At 36.7% G+C, this 17,924-nt stretch overlaps 2 protein-coding genes, 3 non-coding genes and 2 pseudogenes across 8 annotated transcripts; 6 read left to right on the plus strand and 1 right to left on the minus strand.

Annotated features, from left to right (window-relative positions):
* The first annotated feature begins 2,718 nt into the window (after positions 1-2,718).
* On the plus strand, positions 2,719-5,457 carry LOC107891735 (60S ribosomal protein L32-1). Of its 3 annotated transcripts, none has more exons than XM_016816613.2 (4): positions 2,719-2,954; positions 3,088-3,205; positions 4,850-5,031; positions 5,126-5,457. In XM_016816613.2, exons 2-4 carry the CDS (start codon positions 3,116-3,118, stop codon positions 5,253-5,255), a joined length of 402 nt encoding a protein of 133 aa, XP_016672102.1. In that variant the 5' UTR covers positions 2,719-2,954; positions 3,088-3,115; the 3' UTR covers positions 5,256-5,457. The 3 variants fall into 3 exon arrangements, with proteins under 3 accessions (XP_016672102.1, XP_016672103.1, XP_016672104.1); XM_016816614.2 differs by having other exon boundaries at positions 2,807-2,954; positions 3,091-3,205; XM_016816615.2 differs by lacking the exons at positions 2,719-2,954; positions 3,088-3,205 and adding an exon at positions 3,319-4,429.
* On the plus strand, positions 3,482-3,575 carry LOC121221561 (small nucleolar RNA U31b). Its single transcript, XR_005918951.1, has one exon. It is a non-coding gene; the product is annotated as a small nucleolar RNA U31b (small nucleolar RNA).
* On the plus strand, positions 3,775-3,860 carry LOC121221562 (uncharacterized; annotated as a pseudogene).
* LOC121221563 (uncharacterized) lies at positions 3,994-4,079 on the plus strand (annotated as a pseudogene).
* Positions 4,140-4,216, plus strand: LOC121221550 (small nucleolar RNA Z195/SNORD33/SNORD32 family). The gene has a single exon (XR_005918941.1). It is a non-coding gene; the product is annotated as a small nucleolar RNA Z195/SNORD33/SNORD32 family (small nucleolar RNA).
* Positions 4,296-4,380, plus strand: LOC121221551 (small nucleolar RNA Z196/R39/R59 family). Its single transcript, XR_005918942.1, has one exon. It is a non-coding gene; the product is annotated as a small nucleolar RNA Z196/R39/R59 family (small nucleolar RNA).
* Positions 5,458-8,944: 3,487 nt separating the features above from the next.
* On the minus strand, positions 8,945-14,696 carry LOC107891734 (alpha,alpha-trehalose-phosphate synthase [UDP-forming] 1). Of its 2 annotated transcripts, XM_041100454.1 has the most exons (19): positions 14,520-14,696; positions 14,293-14,430; positions 14,047-14,205; positions 13,833-13,930; positions 13,334-13,722; positions 12,668-12,782; positions 12,413-12,514; positions 12,133-12,283; positions 11,704-11,792; positions 11,470-11,518; positions 11,262-11,362; positions 10,980-11,167; positions 10,652-10,769; positions 10,341-10,517; positions 10,145-10,267; positions 9,972-10,059; positions 9,754-9,884; positions 9,578-9,676; positions 8,945-9,440 (listed from the first exon to the last, which is right to left on the minus strand). In XM_041100454.1, the coding sequence occupies exons 2-19, from the start codon at positions 14,408-14,410 to the stop codon at positions 9,084-9,086; spliced, it is 2,652 nt and encodes an 883-aa protein (XP_040956388.1). In that variant the 5' UTR covers positions 14,411-14,430; positions 14,520-14,696; the 3' UTR covers positions 8,945-9,083. The 2 variants fall into 2 exon arrangements, with proteins under 2 accessions (XP_040956388.1, XP_016672101.2); XM_016816612.2 differs by having other exon boundaries at positions 14,047-14,430.
* Between the last annotated feature and the right edge of the window lie 3,228 nt (positions 14,697-17,924).

Raw genomic sequence — 17,924 nt, forward strand, 5'->3', positions numbered from 1 at the left:
CTAAGTCTTTATGTGCTGATTTGGAGGGTATAATAGCTAAATTCTGGTGGTAAAAAAGTCGAGGTAGAAAAGGTATTCATTGGTGTACTTGGAATGATCTATGTTCATTAAAAGAAGATGGTGGCCGGTTTTCGAAATCTTGACAAATTTAATATTGCGTTATTAGCCAAACAGGGTTGGCGTCTTATTAATTTTTTCAAATCTTTGTTAGCCCGAGCTTTGAAAGTAAAATATTATCTGAACTCGAATTTTTTTAACGCTCAGTTAGAGAATTTACCTTCGCTTACCTAGAAGAGCGTCTGGGCAACAAAAGGACTTCTGGAGAAAAGGTCTATGTTAGAGGGTTGGTATGAGGGACCGAATTTCTATTTGGGGTGATCTATAGATTTCGGGAGATGAAGTAGACAGATTACAGAATCAAGATAACAACAAAAACATCAAGTTAGTATCGGATTTGATTGAGGTCACCAATAGAACTTAGAAAACAAATATAATTGTTAATACCTTTAATATGGATATCGCAAAGAAAATTATACAGATCCCTTTGGTGGATATAGTATATGAAAACTTTCAAGTGTGGAGAGAAGAGCCGTCTGACGATTTCTCAGTTAAAAGCGCCTATAAACTATTAGAGGAGACTAATTCGGGTCCTAGTAATAATATTATACAGGCTGAGATTAAATATTTTTACAGAAAACTATGGAATTTATACATTCCTTCGAAAGTTAAAATAATAGTATGGAGATCTCCTGGAATTATATTCCTACTCTAGCTAATCTCAAGCATAAAAAAGTGGTTGTGAAAGTTCATTGCCCTCGATGTCGTCATTTTGAGAAAGATAGTAACCATATATTTCGGTAGTGTCCTACAACGGTAGAAGTATGGATGAACTTAAACCTTTCCTGGGTACCTAATAATGTCATTCAAAGCATGTGGGAGTGGCTTACCTGGGTTTTTAGTCGGGGGACTAGCGACCAGTGTCGTCTTTTTTATTGCGGACATTGGTTAATTTGGACATATAAAAATCGGTTAATCTATGAAAGAAAAAGTAAGACGGGTGGGGACATCTCGAAACAAATTTATAGTTATATTTCTGAGTTAGACGGTATAGAGGAGAAGAACCTCACCTTAAAAATAGACAGAGACCATAAACATGTTGATAGGAGAATGCGGGTGACAATCTACTTTGACACAGCTTTTGATCATTGATTTTCCAGATCTACTTTGGAACTGGTAGTACGAGATGTGGGGGGCGAGTTCTTTGCATCAAATACTGTTCTCCACTCTGATGTAGCATATCCATCTGCGGCGGAGGCACATGCAGGATTACAAGCCATGCAATTAGGAATTTCTATGGGTTTTAGTATTCTGGAAATAGTGGGAGATTCAATAACTATAATAAAGAAATGCCAAACTACAGATTTCGACAGATCGGTTATTGGGGCACTCATCAGAGATATCCATAGTAAAAAGATTCATTTTCAGGAGATTGAGTTTCATTTTATCCCTAAAGCAGAGAATACATATGCTCATATTCTTGCGAAAGAGGCACTAAAAAAGGGAGAATGACATTATCTGCTGGGTGGTGCTCCGGGTTATGTTCGTTGCGCACTGGAGAAACGTCGACCAAGGCTACTAGATTGGAAAAAGGAAAGAAGGCCTTCGTGGAAATTGGTAGCAAAAGACTAAGGGTGGGTTTGGATGGACGGTGCTTTTACCTGTGGTTAGTGTAAAAACAGCGGTGGTGGTGAGATTAGATACTTAGCAATACGTGAGACAAAAAATAAGTTAAACGCACCGCACCGCACCCAATCACCAATCCAAACTCACCCTAAAAGATTTTTTTAAAACTTGCTATCATCAAAAGCTGGGAAGGTGATGTGAAAAGACATTGACTTATGGTGTCTAGCTGTTGCTCTCGACTGGAATAGGATAGGATTAGGTTTCCTTTTTTTTTGTTTCATTCATTTCAAATTTCAAGGGCCAATTCTGTACAAATTTGGGTCCTGTTGCTTTGACTTTGTTTTAATTGACTTTCTTTATTGGACTCAAGTCCAGTGCTGCTGAAACTATTTGTTTTTATATGGTTTAAGATTTTATAAAAGTCCAGTTGATTTTTTTCAAAAAAAAAAGATTTATATTTATATTAATATATTTTATAATTAAATTTAATAAAACATTTTTTAAATAGACCTCTTCAAGCCGAGCTATCTATTTAAGCTTGAAGGTTTTACTCGAAATTTGAAATAGTTTAAACAAGAAAACTAATTTAGAAAAATAAACTCGATTTAATCATTTACAAATATGAAGGGCTAGATAAAAATTAAATCAAATTTAAACAACTATGCATAATATATCACGATCCAACCCATTAATACTTCTATTTTTTAAATAGAAAAACAAGTTATTTTGGATAGATTAAGGGCTCATTTGGATGGACGTATACATTCAGTATAGTGCGTTTAGCTTTTTTCTTTTGGTCTCACACTATAGTATTTAATTTTATCGCCATCGTTGATTTTACACTAACTACGGTTAAACGCACTGCCCATTTAAAAGGACCCTAAGGACGCCTTTACATGGGAGATACGTTTATCTCTGATAAGATTAAAAATAAGAATAATAGTAAAATTAATTATTATAATTATAGGGTAAAATTTTTCACTGCACCACAACTTTCACCCATTCATAAGTCCAACTTCGAATTTTTTAAAAACTGGGACCTTGTCCCGCCCAAGAACCCTATGCGAACAACCCAAATCCAGTACTTATAAAATGAATAAAGCAAATGACTAATCTCCACCGTTGATTTATTTAAATTCCTCGAAATCGAGGGAAACCCTAAATCTGTAAAAAACCCTAAAAAAGACTTCACTTTTAGCATCTCTATATAATCTGCCGCAACCCATTCACAGCAAAAGTAGGGCGGCCAATCCAAAACCCTAATTTTGCCAGTAAGCCCTCTTATCGCCTTTCTTTTCTTCTTTTTCCCTCTGTGGTTCTTCATATGATGCATTCATTATCCTTTACTATTTCAGCAACTTCAATAACACTTTGTTTTTTTTTCTGGCTTTGTTAATGGTAAAGTAGGTAAGAAGAAGAAGATAAAGAAGAAATGGCGGTGCCGCTTCTAAGTAAGAAGATCGTGAAGAAGAGGGTCACGAAGTTTAAGAGACCCCAGAGCGATCGCAAAATCTCCGTCAAGGTATAAAAATTTTAAAATATTTTTCATTCAAAATTTTGTTTTGGTCTATTTATATCCACAATCCCTGTACTCTTTTGACTCTTGAAATTTAGTCTATTTTTTTTTAATTTCAGGAATCAAATTTATATGAAACCCATTGTTGTTACCACTTGGACAGACAAGTACAGGGATTGAATTTCAAAATTTCGAAGAGTACAAGGACTGTTAACATGATTAAACCTTTTTTTTCTCTGTTTCATTATGTTATTCTGAGCTTTGTTTATTTGGGAGAGAAGTGAAGATGATGATATTTATTGTCGCCCCAGTCTTACTTTGCATATATTCAATGTCTTCATATGCAAAATTGGTGATTGACATTCTTATCTGATTCATTTCCAGCTTTATTTGTTTACAAGATTTTGATTAATAGATACTTTTTTCTGTTTTTCATGAATATAGTTTGTGTGGATTTACATATGAATTATGAAGATAAGATCTTCATACCCAAAACCTCAATTTCTTGATCCATTTTCCATTAGGGTTTTTATAAAGTATTTTTTCTTAATTTTATTGTAAGAGATTTACAGAAGGGACATGATGATTGTTGTTTGACACCCAGTCTTACTTCCATTTGTTAATGGAAGATGAAGAGATTAATCAACTTTTTATCTGATCCATATTTATCAAATGACCGATCTTTTATTTATTTTTATCCTTGTCCCCAAAATTGTTTTATCGATTTTCCATTAGGGTTACTATAAAGTATTCATTTTTTGCTCTTAAATTTTGTTGTAAAAGATCTTCAAAAGGGATATGATGATTGTTGTTTGACACCCAGTCTTACTTCCATTTCTTAGTGGAAGATGAAGAGATCTATCAACTTATAATCTGATCCATTTTTATCAAAAAAGATTTTTATTTATTTATTAGAAGATTTGATTCTTTAAAGTATGCAATGAGACATGATGATGTTTATCCATCATTTCTGCATTTGAATGATGAATACAAACATGCACTACCATCTGATCTCTTGCAGGTTTTTCTTGAAAAATTGTGGTCAATTTTCAGTGATTTTAACTGTTTTTAGTGTTATTTTTGGGCGGGAATTTTCTGCAATCTATGATGGAATGAATCATCAGACCTGATCTACCTGTGATGATTATATAAATAATCACCATCTTTCGACTGAGATTGCACATATTCTCTAAAAGTGTTCACTTTATGGTATATTCTGACATTGATATAGTAAGTCAAGCATTCATGTATTCATGCTTGTCTTGTGTCTGATTATTAAACTCCTTTGATTGTCATTTGTTTTTGCCTTGTCTGGTAAGTTCTTGCCCTTGGTATCTGATGTCCAGCTTTTATCTATTTGTAGCTGGATGTTTCGTTTTTACGGGCAGATACAAAGTCGTTGAACAGGTCTTGCGACACAGTTAGCGTTTATTTTTCATAAGCTTTCTGTTACTAAATCCCTGGTCACATTTTAATCTTATGTTATTCCAAGTCTTCATTTTTCTGTTTAGTATTTGGTTTTGAAACTTTTTTCTGTATCATACCTGGTCTGGAGTATTGGATATGTCCTCCAAGGACTATCCAAATACAATGTATGAATTAAACATACTCATAACAAATACTATCCGACATTTTTGTTGAATGAAACAGACAAACTGGCGAAGACCGAAGGGTATTGATTCTCGTGTAAGAAGAAAGTTCAAGGGCTATACTTTGATGCCTAATATCGGCTATGGTTCAGACAAGAAGACACGTCACTATCTACCTAATGGCTTTAAGAAATTTGTTGTACACAATGTTGGAGAGCTCAAACTGTTGATGATGCACAACAGGTAAATCTTAAAAAACCGAAAACGAGTGATTCAATCTTTTGCTGTATTTGTAACTCGTTTTGTTAATTTGTTCTTGTCGGTTGTTTTTTCTCAGGACATACTGTGCAGAGATTGCACATGATGTTTCAACAAAGAAGAGAAAAGAGATCGTTGAACGAGCAGCCCAGCTCGATGTTCTGGTTACTAACAAGCTTGCGAGGTTGCGCAGCCAAGAGGATGAATGAACATGGAACTTGGGATCTTGTACACCATTACCATTGCAAAATTAGCTTGTTATCGAGAGATTATTATTTATAATTTTCTTTTGTATAATCACGAGTATTTTCGAGGTTGAGTGATAATTAGATAAAATATTTTAATTTGTGATTAAACATTTACCCTTAAACAGGAATATCACTCTAAACCATCAGTAATCATGTCTTTGAAGCACTCCGTCTTCCTCAACTCCTTCATTTCACCCCTCTTGCGTTACCATTCACAGCTCTACGATCAATGAAATTCTGACAACTCCAAAATATTTACAATCCAATCCTCTTTCCATCACAAACCTAAGTCTCCATTCAAACCCTCTAGTTACACATGCCAGGCCTCATCATATCTAAATATTCTCCTTAAACTGTCCACTTTACCCCTTCTATTTTTAGTTTCCATCAAGAAAACAAATTCAGGGTCATATTTTCTTTACCTCCCTAAGAGTTTGAACTGTCAGGTTTGACCCCACTCCCCGACTCTTCCAAGATAAAGCAATCATATGACTATTTCAGGCCAGCCACCACAACCTTCAGAATCACAAAAATCCTTCTCCAAGATGGGTACTTCAAAGTTCAAACAACTTCAGCTCCTTGGATTTCCTAAGTCTACCCCTACCTTGTGTACTGATTTTCTTCTTAACTACGTTTTTGAGTTGGAACCAATTTGCACTTAGATTAGATTGCTTGCCAGAATCCTACACATCCAATTTTAATTTTTTAGTAACCGAGTCCTCATTCAAGCAATTAAACTTATTTTAAGATTCAACATTTTAAATTTATTCGACAGCATGGCTTCCTCAACCACTTTAAAGCTCGAATCCAACCCAAACCTCTCAGAATCCATCCTACCATTATTACCCACCTTCGAAGTCTCAATACTCACCTTCCCATGGCTACCCTCCTCATCCTCCAATGGCTCAACATATTAATTACAAATCAAATCTCTCATTTGAATCACAATCTTACCATTCTCACCAAAAGAAGTAGATTTCGTGCACCAATAATCTGCTTGAGTAGGAAGAATATTGGGATTCACATTCTCGAAAGAATCATGCACCATTTCTCTATAACTCAATCCTCCAACAAACCAACCTTACCTTTATACCTAGCTTCTTCACTACCCAATTCCACACTGCCCATTCCCACACTCACTCCATACATACCCTTTCCCAACCTAACCTTTCTCTATCCTACCCTCTAGTTGACATATCCCCATAATCCCCACTAAACTCAATATTGTAGATTCCCTTATTTTCCATCTTCTGTAAAAGAGCCATATCCACATCTTTGTTAGAACCCATAAATTTCTCACCCTCCTTAAATTTTCTCCCCCTACTTTTTATTGAACTCCGAAGAATTAGAATCTCATCCCTCAGATCTCAAAGCTTTACCTCTTAGTGGCACAACTCTAATATGCGGACCAAAAGTCAAATTAGATCTCACATCCACAATAATAACAGAAATCATTGAGTTTTTCATACCTTATAGAAGCCCAAATTCGCCCCTTCGCAACAAGAGCTCAACTATCAAGCGCAAGAAACTTCTTCCGATACCATTCTGAAATTAGTGTATATAAGGTACTGAAATAATCGCAAACTATCAACCACTTGTTAGTAAAGTTATGATTAGATAATTAAATAATCTGTTGATTTGTATGCCTATTTATAAAAGGAAAGTCACGTTCCTTTTCTTTCTTATTTTAATTTTAATCTATTTATTAAATTTTTATTAATTTAATTACTCTATAATTATTTAAATTGATCACTTCTGTTAAAAATTCCATTACTGTTATTGTGGTATTTTTTTTACTTTTAATTAAAATTAAAAAAACTTTTCTAAATTGGTTCAAAATATTATTTATTTATTTATTTATAATATAAGAACCACTAATTTTCATCGCCGCTCAACACCACCGTCATCCAATCCACTAACTCTCGCCTATGAAAGAGCTCTTCTTCCCTTATATAGTTTAAAAATCTAGGGTCGTATTATTATATCCATGTCTTGCTTCATGGTTTAATAATATTTAGACCAGAACTTTTCTACCAAAAAAAAAATACACCAAAACGAGGAGCATAAATGTAGATGGAACTAAATATTAATCAACATTAAATTTCCTCAAAGTAAACAAAATATTATTAGATGAATGTTAACAAAAATGGACTCAGTAAAAAAAGAATAGAATCCAAAACAGTGAAAATTAGCTTAAAAGAGGATGACGATGATGTAAAATTATGAAGGGGTTAAGTTTTTCATATATGTCATTCGTCTTTTAGAGAGAAGCCCAAGGAATATGGAGTGTAACATTGGGTGGCACCATCAATGTTATAAAGCATTGTTTTGTGATGATGATCGTTGTTATTTCCTTCATACGGAAGTTTATGGAACGAAGGGTTTGCAAAAGTAACCACCGCCATCGTCACTGGCGTTGCTGTCATTAGTCTCCCGACTACTATCCCTCCTGAGAATTGGATTTGTTCTCTTGAAAGAATTATATTAAAAGAAGAGCATGGCGTTGGTGTAGTACTATGATCGGCAAAGAATGAGCCAGACAAGGAGAGTATCTTAAAGGTTCCAACAAAACGATATGGCGCCCCTAGAGAAGAAGAATATCGGAGAATGATGTCTGAAACAGAGCCGGTAGCACTGATTATACTAACATTGACATGGTATATACGGGCGAAATTGATGGTGTTTTCAATAACATCAAAACCAACGGGGATTTGGAGAACCGCTGGCTTTATAACTGAATCGTTGTCTCTGATTATAACAATTGGAGTTTTGGGTTTATTTTTAGAGCCTGAAGGCCTACCTTTAGGCTTCCTTGTAGTATTTTCTTAGAGTATCTCTGAGCTTCCTCCGCATGCTTGGACTTGGAGGAGGGTTGTGCTCAGATGAATGATCGGAGATATGAGGTTGTAATGAAGGGATGTATTCTCTATAATCCGCTATTGACGAGAAAAAAAAAAGGTGCTAGATGTTAAAACTTCGGTGTGTCTATTAAATATATATAGGTTGGGGTTGGGGGGATATTGTAATTATGATTTGGTATTTTAGTTGGATTAGAATTTTGAATAATGCAGTATGAAAAATCGTTGAATAATGATATTTAATTTTTCTCTTCAAAATTCAAAAACACAGTCGAAAGTTTAGGGTTTTGAATTATGTATCTGCGGTTGCATTATTGAATTCCTTGTCAGGTACTCAGTACTCACCCGACGATATGGAGGTAAAGAAAGTTATTGAAACTTTCCCGCCATTGGAGCCCAGGCCTCAGTTGAAAAAAGGCCGTGCTCCTCCGTACCGTGCGAGCCGAAATCACCGCCGGTGAGATTTCCGATAAAATACTCGACGCGTTGGAGAAGATCGGGTGCATCGACAACAGCAAAGGGCTCCCGATTCCATTAAGGATGCTTACTGCGCCGTCGCACTGGATTGCATCGCCAAGTACTTGGCCGGATATCCTGACGCGTACGGCGCCCAGTACTTGGATGCGGTGGACAGGATTTGGAGGGGCCGGATTCAAGATGTGGAAAGATACAAGGCGTCCGATTTGGTTTCTGAGCAACTGAGAAACCGTCGATTACTAGTGGAGGCTGCTGTTTAATTGGATTCGAGTAAAATTTAGTTTGCAAAAATATTTTTTCAAAAAGAATTTTTACTAAACAAAATTAATCTTTTTTTTAAACTTTGCCTCTGCCACAAAATTGATCAAATTCAAAATTTTTAGCTGCAGTTTACAGTAACGATAAGCATGATACAATCTCCGTAAATCACTACTCTAATCCCGGGTTCCAACCGTCAACAATGATTTGCCATCCCTCTCAAGAGTTCCAAAACTTCATCGGATGATCGAAGGAGATAGCGTGACTTCGACCTTTTCCTCGCAACAGAGCAAGAAAAATAATTCTCAGCCTGAAGATTGATCAGCGAAGAACCCTCTAGCAACGACATTCGATCGGCTCCCATCATCGGATCCAACATACTGTCGCCTATGAAAGAGCTCTTCTTCCCTGGTGACAGCGAATGTTGTTTCTTAAGGGGAGCTGCACTCGATCCGGCGGTGGGTGTCCCGAATGGGGTTGGTACTTGGGATGATGATGAAGTCGGGGTTTCTGAAGGAAGCATCAGCTCAAAATACGAATAAATGTCTTCATCCTGAACCAATTGCAGAAAATCATTTAGTTTCAAGTTAATCATATTTTCGACCATTGGTTTTCGGAACTCGTAATTCCTCGTATAGGAATGCTTCATAAGAAAGGAAAACAGATAAAAGTAGGCGATAAGAAACGCACCTTAGCGAGAAAGTGCCCCATACATAGGACATAATCGATGGGTTCCTTCATGCCTTTGTTATGAACTATTTCTCCGAGGATTCGATCGATTGCGGCACCCTATATAAAGCATGATATGAGACAACTTGTGGTCCTGATTGAATAGAAGAAGAGCGAATAGTACCATGAAAGCATACCTTCGTCACACCGACGGATCTAACCTCAATGGACTGACTACCTTGGACAACATCGAGAGATAAGTTAGAGATCGGACCAGTCCAAAGATGCATCAATAGATCTCTCGCTTGAAGTCTTCCAAACTCGGCATCTACAATTTTTTGGTTTAGTTGTTCAGAAGATATATCAATAAAAATTCAAGCGATTGTTTGCGCTAAACAGAAGTCTAGATAAGGACCTGAATATCTATAATCCCATATGAGCGAAGTTTCCCGGAGCTCGAAATGAGATCGAGGAGTTCTTTGGGTAAAATATTCGAATACATGCTGAAATGACAAACAAGCATCAGAAAGTCTAGAGCCAGAAGCATTTCATACGGATTATGAGCTTGCTGGAACTAATGTTATGTACCTTGACACTATCCACCCAGTCCATGCTTGTATTTTCAGGCATAGTCATCATCCATTCTCCCATTGTAGCTCGTAAAAATATCCCATTTTCGGCCGCCAACCACAGGTTAAAATCACCAAAGTTCTGCATTGCAAATTACGAGTTCAGGGATTTCATTTTAAAGAAAAAATGCAGCGAGTTGAAATTAAGGGTTTACATTATCCAGGGCATTCCTATTGCTTCCACTGAGGACAAGAACTGTTGTCTTCGGATCATCACAAAGCTTTCTCAAAGGTTCCCGTAAATCTGAACGTATCTTGTGCTTCAATTCTTTAATTTGATTGCCCTTCCTCCAAAGGGCATCCAGTGGTTCAGTTAAAGTTGCATCGAATCCCTATAACATGGAAGAGTGATTATGAAAATGAAAATGCACGTTATGAGCGGTTTTCTCTTCTCCTATAATGTTCAGAGCAGGGCCTTTCCGACATTGTCAAATAAAGAAAGAAGTGAAGATGAAAATTAGCATACCAGTATGAGTAATCGGTTATTCGAACATGCATAACGATCAACCGCAGCTTCAATCGGGAGTGGTGGTGGAATTTGTCTTGACCTCAATTGAGCTTCAACAATGGTTTCATTAAGTTCACTACAAAAGGAAAACTTCAGGGTTTATAATAAAATTCCAATATCTCAAAAAGAAAAATTTTGGGGTCCCGTCTTTTTTAATTGAAGAAAAAAAAGAAGGGAAAAGGTTGCAAGAATGGCTATTTTTTTATCTTCAACATTATAAGCACTAGTTTCTCCATCTCATGAGTTTTCATTGAAGAAAATACGAGTATTAAGCTATGATCAGCACCTTACAAACGTTTCGGCCCATCCTTGAGATGTGTGTGTAGTCACATGCAAGAAGTTATGGTGGTGTCGTTTTTCTCTTTCATCAGCCGACATATTCAAAGCATAACCAATGGAAGAAGCAACTTCGGCGACATTCCATGGATTAACCAGAATGGCTCCGGCACCAAGAGACTGAGCAGCTCCAGCAAACTAGAAAATTCGTTCTTATGAAAATCTAAGCTTTGAAGTTTACACATCCAGAAAAGCCCTGAACAAATGTATAATCAAAATCAGAAGTAAGTACCTCACTTAGTATAAGGACCCCTTTGTTGGCTGCTTGGCAGGCAACAAACTCATAGCTGACGAGGTTCATTCCATCCCTCAAAGATGTCACAAGAGCTACATCTGCATAATTTGTTAATTGCCAACGGTTCAGACAGGCATAAAATCAAGTTATCATTTCAAACAAAAATAGTGACTTGGGTATGTGTTTAAAACACAAAAGTCGGTACCGGTTATAGCATATATCGCGCATAATGTGTGAAAATCAAGGGTGCAATCCTGCAAAACAGTCATTGCTGATTAATCGTATTCTTTGTATTGCATCTATTCACCTATATATATATATATGCATAAACATCAAAAAGCCAACTGCCTATCCACTCATAAATAATACTTTCAACCAAGTTAGTTCACACTTTTATCATAAATAGTGATGGATAAAAGATAATAAGGTATAGACAAACCAGATGATGTATTGGTACAGAAGAAAACGATCCGAATCTTCCATTAATGCGGCCAACAATCTCATGGACTTGGCTTGTAAGCTGTTTATCTATGATATCAAGAAAGTAAACATGTAAGGTTTTGAGGAGTCAGTACAAGGGGAGGGTTGAAACAGGCTTGAGAAAACCACAAATTATCAGAAAACAAAATGTCTGCTGAAGATAAAGATAGCACTGCATGTTCTATTTATATATGCAACAATTGATTGTCAAAAAAGTCAGTATGGCATAATAAGAAGGAAAACCAACACCAGAGTATTGCATCTTGAGATGCTAAAGTATTAGTATGATAATGTTAATCCGTTTAATGCCGTGGCGGTTCTCATTGCAAAAGTTGATACACTCTTTCAGGTAACCAGAAAGAAAGAAGAAAAGTATTTATGAACATACACTTGAGAACATGTGTCCTGGTAGGGACAGCAATTTGCAGGAGAACCACCTTATGACGCCAATCGGGATTTTCCTCGAGAAACTTTTCAAATGCCAAAATCTTCTGCGGTATTCCCTTGATCATATCAAGCCGATCAACGCCCAACAATACCTTACCATTATTAAACATCAACCCATAAGTAACTCAAAAACAGCTTGTTGCTTCCCTTAAATCAAAGATACGAGATGCTACACAAACATAACTGATACCAATTAAGGGAGAAAAGAATCCAATTCCTACCTTATAACCTGCAAACCTCTGTTTCAGTTCTTTCACGATATCTTTTACTTGAGGTAGTTCAAGAGCTTGAATGAATCGATCAGGATCAATCCCTACTGGAAACTGTATTTTCAAGATCCCAAGCAACAAAAAAAGTAGATGAGATGAGGAATAAATGGTTTAAAATGTTAAAAGGTCCATGCAAAAGAACAAATTAAGTTGACAATCTGAAGATTCTTAGATGATAAAAGATGAAAGAGATCAGTGAAGACATACTACTGCTACACGAGTCAACTTTCCTTGATCCTCTACTCCTTCAGGTGTGCCCTCCAGCCCGAGAATACGAGTGCAAGCACTGACAAAATGCCTTGCATAGTCATATGTGTGGAAACTGGAAGATCAACAAACCGGAAATTAAAACAATGCCACAGTAATGGCCTTCGGAAGTTTAACATTATATGATTTTGACAGAAAGAAACAACATGCTCAAAGTGATACCAGAGTCCCTTAAAACCAACATTGCAGTTTCGCACCAGTTCAAACAAAAAATTCATGATGTTGCACAACTCACAAGCAAGTCAAAACAGTAGTGTCCAGGCGGAATGACTGTAACAGTTTGTATCACATTGGGTATAAGGAAGTAGAACGAAAGAAACATAGGCTTGACGTTAACTGTCGTTCTAATCTTAGGTTTGTTTATTAGATTCATGCCAGTCATTAATGGCAGTGATAAAACCTGACGAATGTTTAAACTCCCTACAGTGTTGAACCTGAAGTACATTTTTAATCCTAGAGTTAGTGGAAATTCGAATACCTTTGTCCGACATGCAAACTAAGCTCAATTCATATATCCAAGCAACCTACCGACACATAAATATTGAAAGAAAAACAAGATCATTGAATCTACATACAAAAAACAATGCCTAAAGCGAATGAACTTACCCTACTAAATCAGCAGAAAGAACAGACTTCAGCAGCTCTGACCGAGATGGCAGCATCCGATGGATTTCGGAAGAAGGAAACGGGGTATGCAGAAACCAACCAACTTTCATGTCACTGTTCCGTTCTTTTAGGTATTTTGGAAGAAACATTAGGTGGTAATCATGGCACCAAACCGCATCCCCTTCCTCATAATGCTTGCTAACCACATCGGCAAAACACTGGTTCGCTTTCGTATAAGCTTCGAACTGAGATTTAAAGTTTCGAGTAGTTGCAAGGTGGTCTTCTTGCGGAAGCCCAAGATAGTGAAACAGTGGCCATAATGTGTTGTTACAATATCCATTATAATATTGATGAGCAATTTCTTCTTCAATAAACACCGGTATGCAGTTCTGCATTAATTAAAGCACAAAGTTAAACATATAACCCTACTAACTTTTCCAAGATTATGGAATTGCATTTCTTTAACAACAATTAAGAACTTCATTTTTTCTAGTCTGACCTTTGCAGCTAAAGCTTCAGTTAATGTCTTTTGTCCACTTTCATCAGGGACATTTATGCCAGCCCAACCAATCCATCTGGTGTCAAATTCCGTCACACCTTCATAACAAGATTAAAAACATTGCAAACATTATAACAACTGAAAAAACCAATTCCGAAAAGCAAAAAATGAAAAAAGAACATGTATTAATAAGGAATTGAAGTGATCACTTTACCAAGAAGTGCACTAACTAAGCCTCCAGCACTCATCTCAAGTTGCCAAGAATCCCCATGCTTAACTGCCGAAACTGGCAGCCTATTAGCAACCACCAACAAACGTTGTTTGGAAGCCTGAAAATCTTGCCTTGCACCTCCATCATGTGAAGTCCTTGCACCTGAAAGGGGTTGTAAAGATTCTTCATCATTTAACCAAGAAGTTGAAGACTCAGGTGAAAAAGAATCTTGGGCTGATGATAACTCACCTTCCCCTTCATTAAAATCCCTGCTGAATCTCTTTAACTCCCTTTCTCTAAGAAGCCTTTCCAATCTTGTTCTTGGTGTACCAGGGAGATTACTAGAGCTATATTTGTTCCCTGGCATCCTGTTAGTTTGCAACAAAGCTTAAAGAAAAACCAAGAAAATCAATGAGAAATCAAAAAAGAAAATGAATAATTTACCAAGAAAGCAAAAACAGTTCATCTAAAATTACCAGATTGTTCTTGTAATGCAAAATGCTGATATCTTGGATGAAAGTATTTGGAATATGAGAAGGTGATTGAGAGAGAGGAGTCAAGAAAGTTGGCAAAGGAATGTGGATATTTTGGGAGGGTTTCAATGATATGTGGGCTAAATATAACAGAACTCAAAGGAAAACTGAAAAGAAATTATTTGCTCTATACAAAGAATCATCCATATATATAGATTCATCATCCTAACAGACTTTCATCCATAACCATTTCCCCATTAAAAAAAAAACTAAAATTAATTTAATTAAAATTTTTTTGTTTTAGGGTCATAATTTTGTTTGTCTTTGTGGATTAACGTTACAATTAGAATCCCATCCCAGTTTTAGTTTGCATTAGTGAACTAACATGCCTACTATAATTTTCTGAACGGAGAGTAAATAATTGAAGCTTAATTAGCAATCTCAATAGCAAATTAGTATTGATTTACAAATCACAGCAATGGAAGAATCAAGGCCAGAATATGATCATATTTCCATAGTCATGTTTAACATAGTTTAACCCAAGAATTCAGATATCAAACAACTAGTATTCATTTAAATTTACATCCCTTTACTCCTAAATTGAATGCTTGACTTTCTAACCAGTACAAAGAAGTGAAGCTTAATATGGATGATATCACAGATTCATACTAATAGAGAGACTGACCAGTTTCACGCTTGTTCCATCTTACTGCTGCAACCTTGAAGCCTAATTGCTTCCTTGAAATCCACAGCAGCGGCAGCAGCATTGGCAATCTATATCTTTTTCACTTGTCATTTTTCTTTTAGTATTTATTTGTGCTTGACATTCGTGTATGAGGGTATGGTCTTCCAAGGATTTTCAAAATATATGAAAATTTTGAAATAATTAAATAAACCCGTATCGGACACCCAAATTTGAGTTTGAGTAACATAGATAGCAACAGCTCCAAACAAGGCAATATTTGAACCCCAATCAAGCTTCCTTGCATTCACCACTTCATGTTCATGACATTCAACTCATCTCTCCCTCTTTTGTGACCCAAACCTTCAATTCCTTGCATATCTAGCGCTTCACACTCCAGTACTTTCTTTCTACATTGATTTTTGGCCTGATTTACCTCTTCTTAGACTGAAAGGTACATCAAAGGGGGATAGAAATGAAAAAAAAACACGCAGCTTTAACTTCAGTGAAGCTAATGGAAGCGTTGCCACAACTGGACAGATTGGCTGCAATAAAGGGGGATAATTTCCTTGCATTTAATGGTCTCAAGAATACCACGAATATCTTTTCTGAATCAGCTAATAACAAGATTGTTTTGGAAGATCAAAATGTTCTTAGTATGGCAATCTTCAAAAACTTGCTACTAATAATCCCCACAAGAGCACAATCCTATTAAGGATGTGATGGAAGAGTGTAGAATCTCATACAATGATTTCATGCCCAGCGATCTTTGCTATGACCATAATGGCACTGTGATAATTGCCACATGCACGAAGATTCTTAAACACTGTTATTGTGCTGCTCTCTGCAGTAGTCACCAATCTGAATGCATCAGCAAGCCTCTTACTGTGATACGGCAGCATCTCTTGCTTCTGCTCATCCTCCACATCATGCAGGGCAAACCTCTTATCTGGAACCTACCCAAACACCTTCAACTTCCCTCCCAACCAATCCAGATTTTGATATATTTTCACACTAAGAGGGTGAGACCTATCTGCAGAAACAAACTCACGTTGCACTCCCCTCACAGTAACCCAGTTGTCTCACAATCCCTCCTTGTTTCATCCTTATTCTCATTCTTGAGACATCACTCCGCTCACCAGCAGAATCATATATATTCGGCAACAAAACATAAGAAGCACTGCAATTCGGTTCAATATAAAGGATCGATTTTGCAGCTCTTTCAGCCGTTCCTAAGTTAAATGCATCCTACAAGCACTAAGCAAAGCTATCCATACCATAGAATTTGGTTTTACCTGCATATTTTTTAATTAGCTCCTCTGCTTATTCCAATTCCCCACATGTACCCAGGGCATCAACCATACAAACATAGTGCTGAAGCTTTATCGCAGTGAATTTATATAGACCAATATACTAAAAAAAGCATCAGGCCGTTTGCAACATTCTGGAATGGCTGCAAGCAGAGAGCAACCATGTGAACATAATCTCGGTCGGATCAACTTCATCACGTATCATTTGGATAAAGAGTGTGAGAACCAACATACCTTGACCATGCTGTGCACATCCACAATAACGGAGTTCCACGAGACAACATTTTTCTCACCGGCATTATGTTGGTGTTAAGGTAGTGAGCAAGCTGATTTTTGGATTGCTTGAACAGCAAGCCTTGTGGCTTGGAGAAGAAACAAAACTGAGTTTTTGTTTAAAACAGAACAAATTGAAGCAAAGTTGGAGAATTTGGTTGATAACAAGAATGAAATATTTCATTGACACCAAAATAGGCATTAAGCCATTGCATATATTTTTCAACTTGACAAAACAAACAAGTTTTCACCTAAACAACTACCTAACACCACTAAGTTACATTGAAACTTGTTAATATAACTTGCTTATGTTGTATTGCTGAGTTATCAGTCAATCAACACCTAATTACATCAAAATACAACTACTAATAAGTTTAAATCCAAATAGATTACAAAATATTCATTGGAGGAACCAAATGAAACAAACGGAACAGTTGCATTGTGCTTCAGTTGCTGCATTGCGTGTTTCTTGCATGGCCACCTTGGCTGCTGCATGGAGGCTAACTTCATCACTCCTCCTTAGCTTCCATGCTGCTGACTCCCATTTGATCTCTTAGACTTATGAACCTTGATACACTGAGGGCTTTTGTGAAGATATCAGCTATCTGTTCTTCAGAATTGCAATGAATCAGCTCCACTTCTCGAGCTTGTTCCATTTCTCTTATCATATGTAGCTTGATGCTAAAATGCTTCTTTCTACCATGGAAAACAGGATTCTTTGCAATTGCAACAGCAGCATTGTTATCACAATAAATCTCTGTTGCTCCTTCTTGATGTTGGTTCAAATCCACCAGAATTTTTCTAAGCCATATGGCTTGATTTACAGCACTTGCAGCTGCAATATACTCTGCTTCTGCTGTTGACTGAGCCACCATCGATTGCTTTCTTGAACTCCAACAAAACATAGCTGAGCCAAGTGTAAATGTATAACCAGAAGTGCTCTTCATATCATCACTCGAACCAGCCAGTCACTGTCAGTGTAGCCTATCAACTTCAAATTTTGAGCTCTGTTGAATAACATTCCATAGCTAAAAGTGCCTTTGATGTATCTTAGCACTCTTTTTGCTGCTTGAAAATGCTACTCATTGCAGCAATGCATAAACCTTAATAACATACTAACAGCAAACATAATATTAGGCCTAG

This window comes from Gossypium hirsutum, chromosome D09 (assembly GCF_007990345.1).
Source record: "Gossypium hirsutum isolate 1008001.06 chromosome D09, Gossypium_hirsutum_v2.1, whole genome shotgun sequence".
Taxonomy (NCBI): Eukaryota; Viridiplantae; Streptophyta; class Magnoliopsida; order Malvales; family Malvaceae; genus Gossypium; species Gossypium hirsutum.